General features: G+C 41.1%; 1 protein-coding gene across 1 annotated transcript in view; it reads left to right on the forward strand.

Moving 5' to 3' along the window:
- LOC134221246 (uncharacterized) overlaps nucleotides 1-2194 on the forward strand; it is a 55060-nt gene extending 52866 nt beyond the window's left edge. Inside the window, exon 13 of the mRNA XM_062700433.1 lies at nucleotides 88-2194. Within this exon, the coding sequence (XP_062556417.1) occupies nucleotides 88-1089 (1002 nt within the window). The 3' untranslated portion in view covers nucleotides 1090-2194. The remainder of the gene's footprint in view (nucleotides 1-87) is intronic.
- The last annotated feature ends 17124 nt before the right edge of the window (nucleotides 2195-19318 follow it).

The following is a 19318-nucleotide window of genomic DNA, read 5'->3' on the forward strand; positions in this document are numbered from 1 at the left end:
AATATGCTGAGCAAAAATAAGAGCGACAAAAGGTAGCACAACATAGACATGAAGATGAATTAAATGTTTTTTTTTTCTCGATTGCAGGCTATAAAAGGTGAAGTTGCATGTATAAAACCACGCGAGAATGAAGAGCAAGGTTGGGATCCGGAAATCGGCGATAGAATCTATGACGAAGTCTTATGTCAGTACAGAAGTTTCAACGTTAAAGTGATCGAAACAATCCCCGGTACACACGTTGAGTCGATTGTTAAATGTAAATGTTACCGGTTGCTCCTATTCAGCCCAGAGCACGAACTGGAATCATGGATCTTCGACGATATCGTTGAATTACGACTGGCTCGGTATATAGAAGAAGAAAGACCATTTTCAATCGACATCAATTTTGAAGACGACGTCGTACGACATTTTCTGGATCCCAATTATAAACAGAAAAGCACTTCTTCCGACGACGAAAAAGAACCTCGCATTGTCGAAATTGTGGATTCTACAGAGGAAAGCTCTTCAGCAGATAAAGAACCTAAAGCAATCAAGCCACCAAACAAACTCGCTTTGCTCAAGAAACGATTGCGGAGAAAGAAATCCGTTACGAGCATTGCTTACCCTCGCCTAAAATGTGATTACCGAAGTCCCAAAACGATCTGGCGCCAAGATGAGCAGATGATTGTGATACGTGCAGTGGCGCCGGAAAACGTTCAGTACGATCTGACGGTTGACTCGGATTCGTTGAAGTTGTGCTACATCGACGACGACGAAAAGTATCTTCTGGCGATCGTGTTTTTTGCCAATGTCGAGCCCAGCTTAACTATTCATGAAATTCGTGGGCTGTCGATAGTGATTCGTTTGGTAAAACTGGTACCGGGCATGCAGTGGCCCTCACTAATGAGAAATGGCGATAAGGTGCCCTGGTTGCAGCATTGTATTGAGGTATCGAACTCGGATGAAACGGACGGTACGGATGGAATGCGGAATGCTTCACCAACCGTGCCCAATTTGGAATCGACGGACAGTTTAAGTGATGAAACGGACTATGAAGATGATTTCGATCGGTTCGATCCAATGGCGGATGACTATTTTATGAGAGACTAGGTCAAATAATTTTGATCTGATGTGACTTGTACGTTTAGCATAGGCAAATAGCAGTAACTAGATAGCAAAGAATCAAGCACCAGTTTTAATGGTGGCCAAGAGTATAATCATATAGCTATTATAGAATTCCAATGACGATGGAGTCATTAATGTTTTCAGACTTCCGACAGTATGACACAGATACAATTAAATTGCATCAAGCGCCAAGCAAAGATAACCAGTTTTTCATATCTACACCAAAGTGTGACAATTTTATCGTATGTTAATGATTTTATAAAATACATAGATATACATCTTTATACCTTGTTTATGAACAAACGAATCCGATTCGTTCAAATCGTTTCCCCATTTAATTTTGCCGTTGCACATACTTTCGTTCGGATGTGCATTAGAACGTAAACAAGATTTTTTTTCCATGCAAGTGAACTTTTTGGCTGTGTAATGGATTTTGTCGCCGATACAAAAGATTCCTTTTCTCCGACACAAAAAAAAATCAACCGTGCTTTTTGCTAACGAATTACATATACCGACGAATGGGAGACAAACAAAAACCAGATTAATCCACCTAGCAGTGATAGTGCCATTCTTGTGCATTACGTAATGTATAATGAGGAAAGCACATTAAAGGGGTCGAAGTAGCGCTTAATGTTTGAGGAATTAGAAAACGTCTAATTTTTCACTTCAGTTGAATTCAATTGTCTTGTCAAAACGTTGAACGTATTTAAGTTTCTTTTAATTCAGATGGATTGAATCATTTAGACGTTCAATTCGCGTTAATGTTAAGTAAGTTGCTCAAATCATATGAACCGACGCTAAACTCCTCTGAACATTTCTGACAAATAAGCAATAGTAATTGTTGACTGTTTGAATTCTCGAAATCTCATTTTTTTTTAAATTGTCCCGTCTTTGCTGGGTTTCCTATTCATATGGGACAAATATGCGATTCACGGCAGTATAGGAGGTTAGCGTTAGGTATACATATTTCGCACAGGCTTCTTCCATGTGATCGTCATTAAAATTTGAACAACTATGATTATTGTTAGAGGATAATATTATGTTATTTTTAATTAATATGTTGAATTAATAAAAATTCCAATTGAATTATCTTCATTATGTTGTAACGGTAATCGACATTTCTTATTTCAGGTCACATTTTATTATTTAAATACTATCTTCCCAACCTATGTGATACGAAACATATTCGAAACGTCCCTTTGTTTTTTTTCTTTGTACGCACTGAATCATCAACATCAACTGTAGGGGAAAGTGGGGCAAGATGGCCATCCTAAGCGGTAATCATTGTAAAATAGTGAAACTAGGAAATACCATTCTGGGGAACTGATTCTGGGGATTGGTCTTCTGGGCATTGACCTACAACCAGGAAGTATGCCAATTGTAAACATTTCTTAAATAAATTAATTAAAAAGGATAAAGAGCTCTCATGAAGTTTTTTGATAAGTATGTAGAAAATACCATCATCCCGGGGGCTTTCATATTTTTTAAATTTTCTAGTAATAGATCTCACTTCACAAACCCCCATATATTTTTCGATGGTTGGTGCTCAAGTTGGTGCTTCGGTCGTTCGTGTGTGATATTGTTGGTCGAATAAATTGATTGTTCGTGCCGCTGTTGGCCAAACTTGATGGATGTTTGGATAAACGAGAAGTGGAGTCAATGTTTGTCAAACTGCTTGACCAGTGTGTACGCTCCATAAGAGGTTTTTTCCCAGAACGGTGTGCCTGCAAGAACATCACCGCTTGACGGAATTTGACTTATCTATCACAAACACAGACATCAACATCAAGCAACTTGCGGGTTTGGATCTAATCCTCAGTTTGAGCAAGATTTCACGCATAGCGGACGCATCAAAGCGATCGCAGCGGAGCAGCACGGAGGCGCAGGTAACATTTCCAACGGAAAACCATCGCATTGGTGGTGATCGTCTACATGTTGCTGCAGATCACTTCAACGAACCAGCATTTTATATAAAGAAAGGGTTGACTACAAAAATAGCACTGTTGCGATTCCGCGCCTCCAGTGGCGATGCTGACAATTTATTCCAAATTGTGGCGTTAGTTAGTTATTGGAAAGGCGCATTGGGGAAACAAAATTGATTCTTCTCAGGATCAGCAAAGGGTTAATTACGAAAATGGACTGTTTCGATGGCGTCGGTGTGGTAGCTTTGTTTCTGTTAGTGATTCCATCCATTCAAATTCATTGCATCATCACTCTCCGACGCGCGGTAGCGATTTTGCTACCGAAGGCAACTTTTAGTCGTCGCCAAATGATTAAGTTTTGCACTTTCTTTTTTTTGTATAAAATGGTAGAAAATAATAGAAACAATATCAAATGATCTTGCCAGAAAGTTTACTTTCCGCCGACGACTGCCTACACGCCCGTTTCAAATCACTCAGAGACTGAGTGAAATTGTATTGCCGTCTCTTTTTTTTCACGAAAATCTAATTTTTCGTAAAAATCAAATTTTGAAAAAAAAATGCGCTTTTGTTCGCAAGGGGGGGGGAGGCCTTGGGAAAAAACACAATTTCGTCAAAAATCCAAAAACCAAATCTACAGAAAAGCAAAGCCTTTTTCACGCTAATCACGTAATAATCTAACACAGGAGACTGAAAATGATTAATACCAACGGAAAAACATATATCTTTGTCGTTTTTTTTAACGATTTATAACTGAAAATCCTTCTTCCACTCGAAACTTACGATCTGTTCATATAAAAACTGTTCTCAAATTGACATTTCAATTTTTTCTGGGGTGTTACTAGGAAGTAAATTAAGCCATTACATAGGAAATAATAAGTAGAGCTCTTGTTAATAAACAGAATAAACAGAAAAACATATAATTTGTTGGTGGCAATATAGTTGCCACTGCCTTATAAAGGGTTAAGAATTGTATATTTTATGCTATTTGAAAGTGCACATTATATTTACACCCATATCAGATCACAAAGGGGCGGGGCTAACGGGCTTAATTGACTGAATATAAGAAAGCTGCTGGGCACGGCAAATGCTGGGTAAAGCGTACCATTGGTACTTCGCGTACCTGAAGGAATAAAATAGACCCCATCTCGCGGTCCTTAGCCTCTTACCCAGCAACTCCTATCCCTACCTCCCCGCGGTGCTGGCCGGGATACGAGCAACCTTAGGGAAGATCGGGTAATCAACCCCAGTGGGAACTATGGTCGTATGCTGACAGGGAAGGGGGGGTCTGCTCCTCTCCGGAGGTGCAAATCTTATTGAGCGTCTGTACTCCATGTCAGGATCGGCTCACAACAGCGTCTGTTCTCCATGTTAGGGGCGGCTGATCATCGTCCGAGTGCCAGCGAGGGACTCTAAGTGAAACTGTGCACCATGGTCCACCGGAAATTTAGGGGGTTTGGTGTCAGGCCTTGCAAGCCAGCCAAAAAAAAAAACACTCAACGAACAATCAACCAAGCATGTTATCGATCATTTAGTAATTTGCGTTCGATCATTTAGTAGTTTGTCAATAACCCATTCCAGAAGCTGAATTTCAAAATGTGTTGTATGGTGGACTTCTAGTGCGAAGGTTTTTCTACAACTCTGCCAAATGGTTCGTTGTTTGAATTCCACTAGTAACGGAGTTATATAGTTATAGTTTCAGTAACTTAGACAAATGATAACAAAATTCCAGTCATTTAGTTAATGCTACTGCAACTAGCGCTATAACTTCGTTATTAGTTGAATTCTATCAGCGAACCATTGGGCAAAGTTGTAGATAAACCTTCGCACTAGAAGTCCACCATTCAACACATTTTGAAATTCAGCTTCTGGAATGAGTTATTGACAAACTACTAAATGATAGAACGCAAATTACTAAATGATCGATAACATCCTTGCAATCAACAAGAGAGTACGGACCGGAACCATCGGCGAAGATCACTGCGACGAAAAGGGACTAGCGATTGAAAACTCAGTTCGTGGAACTGCAAATCTCTCAACTTCATCGAGAGAACACGCATACTCGCCGATGTGCTCAAGGACCGTGGATTCGGCATCGTAGCGCTGCAGGAGGTTTGTTGGAAGGGATCAATGGTGCGAACGTTTAGAGGTAATCATACCATCTACCAGAGCTGCGGCAACACACACGAGCTGGGAACAGCTTTCATAGTGATGGGTGACATGCAAAGGCGCGTGATCGGGTGGTGGCCGATCAACGAGAGAATGTGCAGGTTGAGGATCAAAGGCCGATTCTTCAACTTCAGCATAATCAACGTCCATAGCCCACACTCCGGAAGCACTGATGATGATAAGGACGCATTCTACGCGCAGCTGGAACGTGAGTACGATAGCTGCCCAAGCCACGACGTCAAAATCATCATAGAAGATTTGAACGCTCAGGTTGGCCAAGAGGAGGAGTTTAGACCGACTATTGGGAAGTTCAGCGCACACCGGCTGACGAACGAAAACGGCCTACGACTAATTGATTTCGCTGCCTCCAAGAATATGACCATTCGCAGCACCTACTTCCAACACAGCCTTCCGTATCGGTACACCTGGAGATCACCACTGCAGACAGAATCACAAATCGACCACGTTCTGATTGATGGACGGCACTTCTCCGACATTATCGACGTCAGGACATATCGTGGCGCTAACATCGACTCTGACAACTATCTGGTGATGGTTAAACTGCGCCCAAAACTATCCGTCATCAACAATGTTCGGTACCGATGACCGCCGCGGTACGACCTAGAGCGACTGAAGCAACCTGATGTCGCCACTGCATACGCGCAGCATCTCGAGGCAGCGTTGCCGGAAAAGGGCGATGGGGCCCCTCTTGAGGACTGCTGGAATACAGTTAAAGCAGCCATTAACGACGCAGCGGAGAACAACGTCGAGTATATGGGACGAAGTCGACGGAACGATTGGTTTGACGAAGAGTGCAGACAGATTCTGGAGAAGGACGCAGCGCGGGCGGTCGCGCTGCAGCAAGGTACCCGGCAGAACGTGGAACGTTATAGGAGATGGAACAGCTGTGCCGTTCTCAAGAAACACGCAAGTTCTACCAGCAGCTCAACGCATTCCGCAAAGGCTTCGTGCCGCGAGCCGAAATGTGCCGGGATAAGGATGGGAGCATCTTGACGGACGAACGTGTGGTGATCGAAAGGTGGAAGCAGCACTACGAGGAACATTTGAATGGCGCTGAGAGTACAGGCAGTGAAAGTCAAGGCAGCGGAGGAGATGACTACGTCAGTTCAGCGGACGATGGAAGCCAACCAGCCCCCACCTTGAGGGAAGTTAAGGATGCCGTCCAACAGCTAAAGACCAATAAAGCAGCTGGTAAGGATGGTACCTGAGCTGAGCTCATCAAGATGGGCCCGGAAAAGCCAGGTGCAAAACGACTTGGCGAGCGTGGGGCGTATCCGAGGATGGAGAGATGCGGCCTCGAACCGTGCAGTGTGGCGTCAAATTGTTGATTCAGTGTTATCTGTTTAGATGTTAACTAAATAAATGAAAATCTTCTTTGCAAACTATGGAAATTATGTCGTACTTCAACGGATTTTTTTTTGGAATTTACAAAGGAATCATTTTGGAATATCCAAGAAAACGTCTTTGGAATGCCCAAAAGATATTGTTTGGAACTTGTAAAGGGAATTCTCCAAAATTTCCGCGAGAAACCCTTCAGAATATTCACTGGAGATTTTCTGGGAAGTCCCCGAAATATTTTGCTTAATTTCTAAAATTCTTCGGAATTTTCGCGAAGAATTCTTTGCAAATATAAGCAAAATTATTCGAAATGCCCGGGGAAAATTCTCCTTCGTAAATTTCTTACGCAGCTCTAATGCTCTAATTTCTAATGCGGAATTTCTAAATAAATTGTTGAAAACTTCTACTAGAAATTATTTGAATCTCCAACCACAAATAGGTTGAGTTTCCACAAAAAAATTGCCTTTTTTTTAAAAAAAAGCTCTTCAAATTTTCATGAAAATTTATTCGATTTTTTTACGAGAAGTTCACAAAAACTTCAATTGAAAATTCTCCATAATTTCCACCGAAAATTGGATCCTAAAATGAAGAACCGATATTCGATTTTATTTCAGGGAACGATGAAGTTAATCATCCTGAACGCGTCAGTTTTTCTTTTCACTCAAAAATTGAAAGGAACATTGTTTAATTTGAAATTTGAAAATAGATGAAAAATGCTTCCTCGACATTTTTGGTCTTGTTTGACGTAAGGATTCAAACGCTCCAGCAGAACACCGCAGGGCACTTGACTCAACCTTTGACAGTTAATATATGGGCCTGACGTTTTGGGCTGATGGTTGATTCGTTCTAAAATGTTGCACAGGCCAATATTTGCCTCAAAATGTGTTAAACATAAAAATATTATTTTTACTGATTTAGACTTTTACCAAATTTTTTATAACATCGGTTCAAGTATTACTGACCGATGCACTATCGTTTGCAGCCATAAACGAAGTAGGGCTTTAGGACCCAATTATTCAGAAAATATTTTTTGGAATGACCATAATATTTATTTATATTTCCTCAAGAAATTGCTCCAAATTTGCAAGAGAAATTAAAAAATATCGTAGGAAACCATTTTAAATTTTCACGGGAAATATTTCGGAATGTCCGTTTCAACTAAAAATTACCTCGGGAAATAATTTTAAATTTTGACGGAAAATTACTCGGAATTTTCAAGAAAACGATGGGGCCATGTCATGTTAATTTCAGGGTTGGAGACTCAAAGTCCATCTAACTGGGAGCAACTATTCGACTTCTTGATTCAGTTGTCCTCCGAGTAGTTTGCTCAATGTTAATAAAGAGACACAAATTATCATGACATATACCATCAATTTCGAATAGCTACGGAGTCTTATGCCTACGTCACCTTTGCGTATAACCCGATTGGGCTGCACCTTTGAGTTTTTCGTAAACCGAAGTTTCAATATGAATCGGTGCGTTTCAACACGCACATTTCAACCCCGTCAGTATCTCAGACTTAAAATGCGCCAATATTTCACCATGAGAACCACCAAAACCTGTTCATGTCCACCTTTCTGGGCAGCTTGCATGGCATTCCGGAAACGCTTATTCTTTATCAATAGTCCTTTTTAATCAAAATTGTTTGCAATTACGCTAAAATTAGCCTCACACCTCGATAATCTTGTACAATAATTTTGTTTCCATGTTCTCCCAAAAAAGCGGAATTCATGCAATTTCGTCGCGAAAAGTAAAAAAATCCTGTCCAATTCACAGTCTGGTTTACAGCTGGGACTCTCGGACATTTCTGCCGGATTGTATTCTAATTTGGGCCGAATTTTTGATTTTTTTTCATAACTGAATCCCATAAATCCCGTCCACACACATGCGAGCGAAATTTGCAGACAAGCTCCTAATGTTCATTCTTTGCCGATCGCTTGAAGCAGCCGGTTGTGAAGGACCGTGTCTCATCGCAGGCAATTGCTCTATTCCAAGTGAGTTTTTTTTCTCAAATAAGTGAGTTGTTTTTATATCCCGCGCTATCCCACTGTGGAAATATTGTTGTTGCCGTAGGCGATTCGCGATCGCGAAGAAGCTGTGCGTGCGATAAAGGTCGTGCGTACATAAAAATTAGTGATAAACCAACGAGTTATCACCACCTGAAATCCGTTCAATATCATCATTTCCCATCAAGAAGAGGATCAACAACATCGACGGCTACCTACCGAACGGGACCGTATAAGTATACCAGAATCAAATCACTTTGTTTCTCTATCCTCTTTGTGCTCGCCACACAGCAGTGACTGAGCTGTTGTTCGCCTGCCGCCAGTTACCGTCGGCTGGCTTAGAGTGTGACCAAAATAGGGTGACCGTTTTTTCTCTAAACTTTTTTTTTTTCACCAAGATTTATTATTTTTTCAAACTCAATTTTTTTTTTCTTTCGTTGTTACATTTTCTAAAGAATTGAATTAGTTTAGTATTAAGTCTCGATTTTTTATTTTATTTTTTTTTTATTGATTCAATCTAAGTTTAATGGACGAAGAAAACGGGGGCGAAACGCCCCCAAAAGATAATGTTGTCCGCACGCGTTTCTATCAAGCAACTTCTCCTGGGCCTTGGGTTGTTTACTTTCGGCAGAAAGTAAAAAGTATTGATTTCCTAGGAATTAAGCGGGATTTGACGCGTCGTTTTCCGAAAACTGATTTCCATCAGATTAATCGGAACAAACTACGTGTAACCGCACCTACGTATCAGGTCGCAAATGATATCGCAAAAGACCAGAACTATAATGTGGAATATTTGGTTTATGTGCCCTCGCGGGAGGTCGAGATCGAAGGCGTAATTACCGCAGCGAGCCTGACTTGCAAGGATGTACTTGCAGGAAAAGGTCGTTTGAAGAATGCCCTGCAGTCTACTGTGGATATTCTGGATTGCAAGGAATTGCATTCAGCAACTATAGTAGATGGTAAAAAAGTGTATTCCAAATCAGGTTCTCTACGGGTGACATTCACCGGCTCGATTCTCCCAAAGTATGTAGATATAGAGAATTTGTTATTTCCGGTGCGTCTTTTTGTGCCAAGGGTATTCAATTGTACCAACTGCAAACAGTTGGGGCACACTGCCGAGTTTTGCGATAACAAGCCCCGTTGTGGCAAGTGTTTTGAGAAGCATAGGGAGGAGTCCTGCCAACAACAAGCTACAAAATGTGCTTATTGTGGACTGGATCCTTCTCATGGTTTGCAAGAATGCCCGGTGTACATAAAGCGCACCCAAAAAGTGAAGCGCTCGTTGGTACAGCGCTCCAAGCAGTCGTATGCAGAAATGCTAAAGTCGCAAGACATCCCCGCAACTTCCAACGCAACGGCTGCTATTTCTGCTACCGTTCCAGTTAGTGACTACTATGGTTCCATTTCCATTGATGAATCGGACTCTGATGTAGCCGATTTGGATGATTCTGCGGAGGTACACGTGCCCGAAAAGAGGAAGAAACCGTCTTCCTGGGATTGCGCCGTAAGAAAACAAAAATCATTCTCAAAGGCTTGTCAAAATCTGTTGGTAATGGGGATTATTCAAAACCCTGAAGCAGCCTGTCTATACTGCTCCGTTTGATCCATGTTGCAGTAAGACGTTCCCGCCATTACCTAAAACTGATGTTCCCAAAAACATCAGTCTAAGAATATCACTAAGCAGGAAACTGCAACTCGCACTTCCAATGAAAGAATCTCGTCCAAGCGAGGATTGATATCCTTTAAGGACCTTGTGGACCGTATTTTGAAACTTTTCAATATACCAAATTCTATGAGGGCAATTATTGACCTCTTTATGCCAACAGTAGAAACTTATCTGAAGCAATTGACTGTCTCATGGCCCCTTCTTGCAGAAATCGTATCTTTCGATGGATAATACGGCCATGCAAGATACGATCACTGTGCTGCAGTGGAACTGTCATAGTTTAAGAAATAAATTAGACGTGTTCAAATTTTTGATTCGCAACTGCGATTGCGATATATTTGCACTCTGTGAAACATGGCTTTCTTCTGAAGATGAAATCAACTTCCACAAGTTTAATATTATTCGCCAAAATCGGGGTGATAACTATGGTGGCGTTCTTTTGGGAATCAAGAAATGTTACCCCTTCTACAGAATCCCCATTCCGGTTGTTAATGGCTTTGAAATCGTCGCTTGCCAAGTAACTGTAAAGAATAAAGACCTTTGCATAGCTTCAGTTTATATTCCACCAAACGCATCTCTTAATCGTCGACAACTTTGGAGCGCAGTCTCTCTTTTATCATCTCCAGTTTTAATACTGGGTGATATGAATGCACATGGTACTGCATGGGGCGAAACCATAGACGACAACAGAGCGCATGTTTTCTATGATTTGTGCGACGATTTCAATTTGAATATTTTGAACACTGGTGAAGTAACTCGAATAGGACCAAATGGTCAACAAAGCCGTATTGATCTGTCTTTATGTTCAAATTCACTATCATTAGATTGCACGTGGAAGGTAATTCAAGATCCCCATGGTAGTGACCATATGCCGATAGTCACTACAATCAAAAGTGGCTATCAAAGATCAGCTTCAGTTAATGTCCCTTTCGACCTCACGAGAAACATTGACTGGCAAAAATTTACATCGGCGGTAAAAATTGGTATTGAATCAACCGATGTTCTTCCACCACTGGATGAGTATCGATTTCTTACCGAATTAATTCATAAAAGCGCACTAGAAGCTCAGCAACGACGCGTTCCAAGTAGGGTAAGACACCCAGAAATCGCCCTCCCCCCAGTTTTCGCCCACCTATTTTAAAACCTTCATTTCTCGAAAACTAGTTGTTGGAAACAGTTAAAGTTCAGGTTTTTTCATGATTGATTGATGCTTGTATGGAAAAACCTTAACTGTAACTGTTTTCAACTACTAGTTTACGAGAAATGAAGATTTTAAAATGGGTGGGCGAAAACTGGGGGGAGGGCGATTTCTGGGTGTCTTACCCTACGTCTATCATAAGAAGACCAGCCACTCCTGGATGGGATGATGAATGTACTAAGTTGTATTCTGAGAAATCTGATGCCTTCAAGGCTTTCCGTAAACACGGAAGGTCTGGGCTGTTTGAGGAGTACTTGAGACTGGAAAGAAAGCTCAAAAATCTTCTCAAGGCTAAAAAACGTAGCTACTGGCGACGTTTTGTCGAGGGACTATCACGAGAAACCTCAATGTCAACGCTTTGGAAAACGGCTCGCAACATGCGGAACCGCGTTCCCACCAACGAGAGTGACGAATACTCCAATCGATGGATATTCAACTTCGCGAAAAAGGTCTGTCCAGATTCCGTACCAGCTGAGCCGCTATTTCGAGAATCGACCCTTGATCCCGGTTCTCTGGGTGGACCATTCTCAATGCTGGAACTATCTATGTCTCTTCTTTCATCGAACAACTCTGCTCCGGGACGCGATAACATCAAATTCAATCTTCTTAAAAATCTTCCAGATATCGCAAAAAGACGATTACTTGACCTGTACAACTGCTTCATGGAGTACAACATCGTACCTCCAGAATGGCGACAGGTCAAAGTAATAGCTATTCAAAAGCCTGGGAAACCAGCGTCTAATCACAATTCATACCGACCGATTGCCATGCTATCATGCATGAGAAAGTTATTGGAAAAAATGATTCTTTCAAGAATCGACCATTGGGTCGAGCAAAATGCATTACTATCAAATACTCAGTTTGGCTTTAGAAAAGGTAAAGGAACAAACGATTGTCCAGCGCTGCTCTCTTCAGATATACATCTGGCCTTTGCACACAAGGAGCAACTGGCTTCAGTTTTCTTGGATATTAAGGGCGCATTTGATTCAGTTTCCTTAGAAGTACTGTCAGAAAACTTGCACAGTAATGGATTACCCGTCATTCTAAATAATTTCTTGTACAATTTGTTGTCAGTGAAACATATGAACTTTACTCTCGGCACACTTACAACTTCCAGAAATAGCTACATGGGCCTTCCCCAAGGATCATGTTTAAGTCCCTTGCTTTATAATTTCTATGTAAAAGATATTGACAATTGTTTGGAAGGACAATGCACGCTTAGACAACTTGCAGATGATGCCGTGGTCTCTCTAAGAGGTCCATGTGCAGATGTCTTGCAAAGACCATTGCAAAGTACCCTAGATAATCTGACTGTTTGGGCCAGACATTTAGGGATCGAGTTTTCACCGCAAAAAACTCAATTGGTTGTGTTTACTAAGAAGCGGTACCCAGCTCAACTGAAACTCAAGCTGTTGAATGATGACATCAACCAATCGTTATCTTCTAAATACCTTGGGGTCGTGTTTGATTCCAAATGTACCTGGAAACTCCATATTGAGTATTTGATAGAGAAATGCCGAAAAAGGATCCATTTTCTACGTTCTATCTCCGGAACATGGTGGGGCGCTCACCCGGAAGATCTCATCAAACTATATAGAACGACTATTCTCTCTGTTTTAGAGTACGGCTCTTTCTGCTTCCTCTCAGCAGCTGATTGCCACCTTATCAAATTGGAACGAATTCAATATCGTTGTTTGCGTATTGCCCTTGGCTGTATGCATTCAACGCATAACATGAGCCTGGAGGTGCTTGCTGGAGTCACTCCTTTAAAGCACCGTTACTGGGAGCTCTCACTAAGAATACTGATCAAATGTGGAACAAGTAACACACTTGTCTTAGAAAACTTCGATAATATGCTTGAACTGATTCGACATTCAAGATTTCTGAGAGTCTATCTCAACTACATATCGTCAGATCTTTGTCTTCCATGTTATAACCCACCTCGAGTTCACTACACCAACGACAGTTCCTCAATTGAATACGATCTGTCCATGAAACATGCTATTCAAGGAATACCAGATCATCTTCGAAATCTTTCCATTCCCCCTATTTTTTCAGAAAAATATGAACATGTCAATTGCAACAACAGATATTTCACTGATGGTTCTCGCATCAACGGATCCACTGGCTTCGGTGTCTTCAATGTAAATTCAACCACCTTCCGAAAACTTCAGGAACCGTGTTCGGTTTATGTTGCTGAGCTGGCAGCAATTAACTTCGCTTTGGGGATAATTTCCGATCAGCCCGTAGACCATTATTTCATCTTCTCGGATAGTCTTAGTTCTATCGAGGCACTCCGATCGATGAAACCAGTTAAGCACGCATCTTACTTTCTTGCAAACATAAGAGAGCAGATGCGTGATTTGGTCGAAAGATCATTCAAGATTACCTTTGTATGGGTCCCATCCCATTGCCTAATCTATGGCAATGAGAAGGCGGACTCGCTAGCAAAGGTGGGCGCACAGGAAGGTGATGTTTATGATAGACAAATCTCGAATAACGAGTTTTTCCCATTAGTCCGTCAGAGTACTCTTCAAAACTGGCAAATGAATTGGTCACACAATGAACTTGGACGGTGGCTATTTTCCATAGTTCCAAAAGTTTCTGGGCGAGCGTGGTTCAGAGGTGAGGACTTAAGTCGAGGCTTCATTCGCACGATGTCGAGGCTTATGTCTAATCACTATTCACTAAACGCACATCTCCACAGGATTAAACTGGTTGATAGCAATCTATGTAGGTGCGGAGCCGGTTACGATGACATCGATCACGTAGTTTGGCTTTGCACGGAAAATGACGCGTCAAGAATGCAACTATTGGATACCCTTGTGGCCCGAGGTAAACAACCCTTCAGGGAAGTTCGAGGTGTTTTGGGAGATCGCGATGTGGTTTATATGCAGGCCATCTATGCCTTTCTTTGCTCGTCTGACATCAAAGTCTAATACCTCATTTTTTTTCTTTCTCAGTTTTTTTTTCTTGTCTCTGTCTTATTGTTCCGTGTACTATGAAGCTCTGGCCATCCGGAAGATGCTCCCTGAAGAACCATACCTCGAGCACGACGCTACGCTACACCAGTCATGTCAAATACCCGGATGAGCAGCTGAAATACCTCAAACCTAAATCCCACCACGTCCATCCTTAAATTACGTAATCTAACATTGAGTCGCCACGAGTATCTTGGTCTATATCCCTTCCTCGTACTAACTGCAAATAATAATGATATCAATTGTAAATATCAAAAAGAATCTCGGCTCCGTTAAGTGTTATACACGCCTGAGCCTGTCAAATAAATGCAATAGATATAAAAAAAAAAAAAGCTCCTAATGTCTAAACTAGCCTTGAAGTACGTGAGGACCTTAGAACATAGCCTTTAATTCAACCAAATTTTCCCTTGGTTTTAAACTGCCTTAAACTCGATTTTGTTCTTTTTACTTTTCATACCGTCGTTTTTTTACATTGTATGATTTCGGAATATTCAGAATTATTCAGAAAGGCTTTGAATAATTCTTAATGTTTCGAAAAGAATCAAATGAATAAAAAATGGAGTAAAGCAGATTTGAAAAAAAAAATTGAATTACCTAGCAGTATTCAGTGTTATTTCTTTAGATATAAATAGGTAAGCTAAATATGACCACTTTACGCTAACATTCAGTAGCTCACGAGCTAGGGGCCAATCCCGTACGGGTTCACGTTCCCAGACCCAAATTACATTTCCATCCGTATGCTGTCGGGTTTCTCACTAGATGAAGAATCTTCGGTAGGCTACCTACATCACGCGCACGCCTGTAGTTAAACACGGTGGTGAGGCACTGGCTAGAGCGCTGCACTGGGTCATTACCAAGATTTGGGAGGAGGAAGTTTTGCCACAGGAGTGGATGGAAGGTGTCGTGTGTCCCATCTACAAAAAGGGCGATAAGCTGGATTGTAGCAACTACCGCGCAATCACATTGCGGAATGCCGCCTACCAGGTACTCTCCCAAATTTTATGCCGTCGACTAGCACCAACTGCAAGGGAGTTCGTGGGACAGTACCAGGCGGGTTTTATGGGCGAACGCTCCACTACGGACCAGGTGTTCGCCACTCGCCAAGTACTGCAGAAATGCCGCGAATACAACGTGCCCACACATCATCTATTCATCGACTTCAAAGCCGCATATGATACAATCGATCGGGACCAGCTATGGCAGCTAATGCAGGAACACGGTTTTCCGGATAAACTGACACGGTTGATCAAAGCGACGATGGATCGGGTGATGTTCATAGTTCGAGTTTCAGGGGCATTCTCGAGTCCCTTCGAAACCCGCAGAGGGTTACGGCAAGGTGATTGTCTTTCGTGTCTGCTATTCAACATCGCTTTGGAAGGGGTAATACGAAGAGCAGGGATTAACACGAGTGGTACAATTTTCAATAAGTCCGTCCAGCTATTTGGCTTCGCAGACGACATAGATATTATGGAATGTAACTTTGAGAAGATGGAGGAAGCCTACATCAGACTGAAGAGCGAAGCTAAGCGGATCGGACTAGTCATCAACACGTCGAAGACGAAGTACATGATAGGAAGATGTTCAAGAGAAGACAATGTGAGCCACCCACCGCGAGTTGGCATCGGTGGTGACGAAATCGAGGTGGTAGAAGAATTTGTGTACTTGGGCTCACTGGTGACTGCCGAAAATGATACCAGCAGAGAAATTCGGAGACGCATACTGCCGTGTCAAGCATATCTGTCCCATGTCAAAAAATATGCAACTGAGAAAAATGCGATTGAAGTTGGAAAGATATTTTTTAGTTTGTAGCTAAATTGCCCCATGAAATTTTGATTAATAAACGTATATCGATGAAAATAGTGTATTTCTAATGACTTAGTATGTTTCAAAAGATAAACACTGTTTTTTAGTGGAATTTATTCAGTGGGACATTTATGCTGCGAAATTGAAGACAAAATTGATAATTCCAAGCATATTTGTCCCAATGCTAAAGTATCATCAGATTACTTCGCGCTTAGCAAAAGTTTAGTTGGGTCTGGATAACAACCTGTTTCAAATTAAATGCATTAAATCTTTTCAAAGCGTATTGTAGTAAAGGGCCGTACACTAATAACGTAAGCTTTTGGGGGAGGGGGCTTACGCTCCATAGAAAAAAATATGTATTAAAAAGCTGACATGGGGACGAGTGTGTCTGAAAACCCCAGAGATATTATATCTTACATAAGTATAAGGACAGTGAGAATTGGTTCCTATACATAATTTAATCCTGAAATAAATTCTGGTCAGTGGCGTAGCCATGGGGGTGGTTTTGGACATGAACCCCCCCCCCCTCAGAGACAAAATTTTTAGAAGATTTTTTTTTTCGTAGAAAAAAAGTTCGGAAAACTACCCCCCCCCCCTCATTTTCTGGCAACGCCACTGGTTCAGGTGAATTATGTTTCAGCGCAGATGGATTTTTGGAAGAAGCATCAAAATCAGATTACGTGGTAACTCAATACCGCAATACTGCGAAGGTGTTTGATGATTCCTATAAAATTTATTTCAGATTAGCATCTGATGTGTCGAGTGGAAACTTCCACCTGTGTGTGGTGCGTGTGTGAACATTTGTAAACACATGTTAAGGACCATTTATTCGTAATAAGTTGTACTCGACGGGAAATTCGGCCCCATTGTTTGCTATTGAAAATCGATTAGTCACTTTCGAAGCTATTGGAAAATTTTGTATATATGTAAATTAATTGGGCCTACCTTATAGCCATGCGATTAGAAGCACGACTACAAAGCGATGATGCTTAGGTGGCTTGGTTGGACTCACGGTCAAAGGAATTTTCGGGTGCAATTAGGCATAAAAGTATTATCGTGTTAGCCTCATCATATACGAATGCAAAAATGGTAATGCCAACAAGAAAAGAAGAAAAAGTCTAAATGAATACAAAGAATGCGAATAAAAATGAGAGACTATTCTCACTCAAATTTTAATATAAATCATCTTAATATGCTTCAATTATTACTTTTCAATTTTCATAATGCACAAGAAAGGCATCAACGATGTTAGGTGGATTAACCTTTTTCCCATTGAAACTATACCACAACCCATATTCTTTCTCTGAATGATTTGATAATGAAAATGGGCCTCTTCGAAGTAATTTAATACATGTTATATGAAATTTTTTTCAATGGGACAGTTATGCTTGGAAATTCTACAATGGGACAAAATGACCCGATATTTTTTCGCCAAGTTTTCGAACAAACTATATGTATTTATTTGTTCACAATAAAATATACATTAATTTAGAACGTTTGGTGCATAAAACTCAAAAATGATAAAAATCGACATGGGACAGATATGCTTGGGACGGCAGTATTTATAGTGGCTGGAAATCGTACGTACTTTGGACTCCGCAAGACGCTCCGATCGAATAGAGTTCGCCGCCGTACCAAACTGACAATCTACAAAACGCTCATTAGACCGGTAGTCCTCTACGGACACGAGACCTGGACGATGCTCGATGAGGACCAACGCGCACTTGGAGTTTTCGAAAGGAAAGTGCTGCGTACCATCTATGGTGGGGTGCAGATGGCGGACGGTACGTGGAGGATGCGAATGAACCACGAGTTGCATCAGCTATTGGGAGAACCATCCATCGTTCACACCGCGAAAATCGGACGACTGCGGTGGGCCGGGCACGTATCCAGAATGTCGGACAGTAACCCGGTGAAAATGATTCTCGACAACGATCCGACGGGCACAAGAAGGCGAGGTGCGCAGCGGGCAAGGTGGATCGATCAGGTGGAAGATGATTTGCGGACCCTCCATAGACTGCCCCAACTAACATTTAATGTCAATGTAAATGTTATTTCAACTCGTCTATACGGCTTCAAGCTGAATATGTGTGCTATACATATGATCAAGAACTTCTATTCAATGCTTTTACCAGCAAATCTGGCGAATCTATTCAGCTGTTTTTGACGTGTCTGCACAACTACTTTACAGCATGTTACACAGTTTTTTCTCAATCTTTACTAAACCATTTAGTAATATAATTCGCTTCAATGGCGCTTATTCAGATTTTTTGAATCTGTTAAATAAGTTTTATACAGCCACTGAATTCAATTTGATTAAATATTATTTTGAGAGGAGAGTAAATTTCGGGAGTTTATTCAATGTTTTTTTTTGTGAAAACTCAAATATCAATTATGTTGCTATCTAGATTCGAACTCCTGATCTCCTGATTCAATGGCCGCTGCTCTGTCATCACCGTCACTTTGACATATGTAAATAACAAAGAAAATTATGGATGTGCTTCTTCGCATACCCTATAGGTTGTTTTACTAACGCTATTTTAAGATTCATGCTGTATAAACGTTGGAAAGAGGCCTACATGCTGCTTTCAGCACATAAGCTTAAAAATTATGCTTTCAGCATTATTTCAACCATTATTCAAACATCTATCAGCATGTTCTGTTTCTTTTATTTTATCCATCATCAATTTTATCCATCATCAATCGCTGAATTAGTTCTTAGGCAACATTTTCTCGACCTGTATAGATGCTACTTTGCTGCTAATCGTTTAACAGTAGCCGTCAACAGAAATATCGCTTCTAAATGGCTTGTTTTCTTACGCTATCTGCTAGCATTAATGACAGCGCTTTGTCAGTTGCTATAAGAGCAGGTGAATATCTTTGTAGCTGCATTACAGAAATCAATAGCTCATACACAGCTCCGGCAACAAAAATCAAATGTAAACATAGCGGTTTTGACGTTCCATACTGATATGCTATTAAAAGAAGCAGTAATAGGTTTACTTAAACGTTGTGTAATCTTCAAAGGTACAGAAGTTGCCTAAAAGCTTCGTTAGTTCATTTTCAGCGCCATTACGCTATATTGTTAGTGCTATAACAACAGCAAAAACGTT

This window comes from Armigeres subalbatus, chromosome 3 (genome assembly GCF_024139115.2).
Source record: "Armigeres subalbatus isolate Guangzhou_Male chromosome 3, GZ_Asu_2, whole genome shotgun sequence".
Taxonomy (NCBI): Eukaryota; Metazoa; Arthropoda; class Insecta; order Diptera; family Culicidae; genus Armigeres; species Armigeres subalbatus.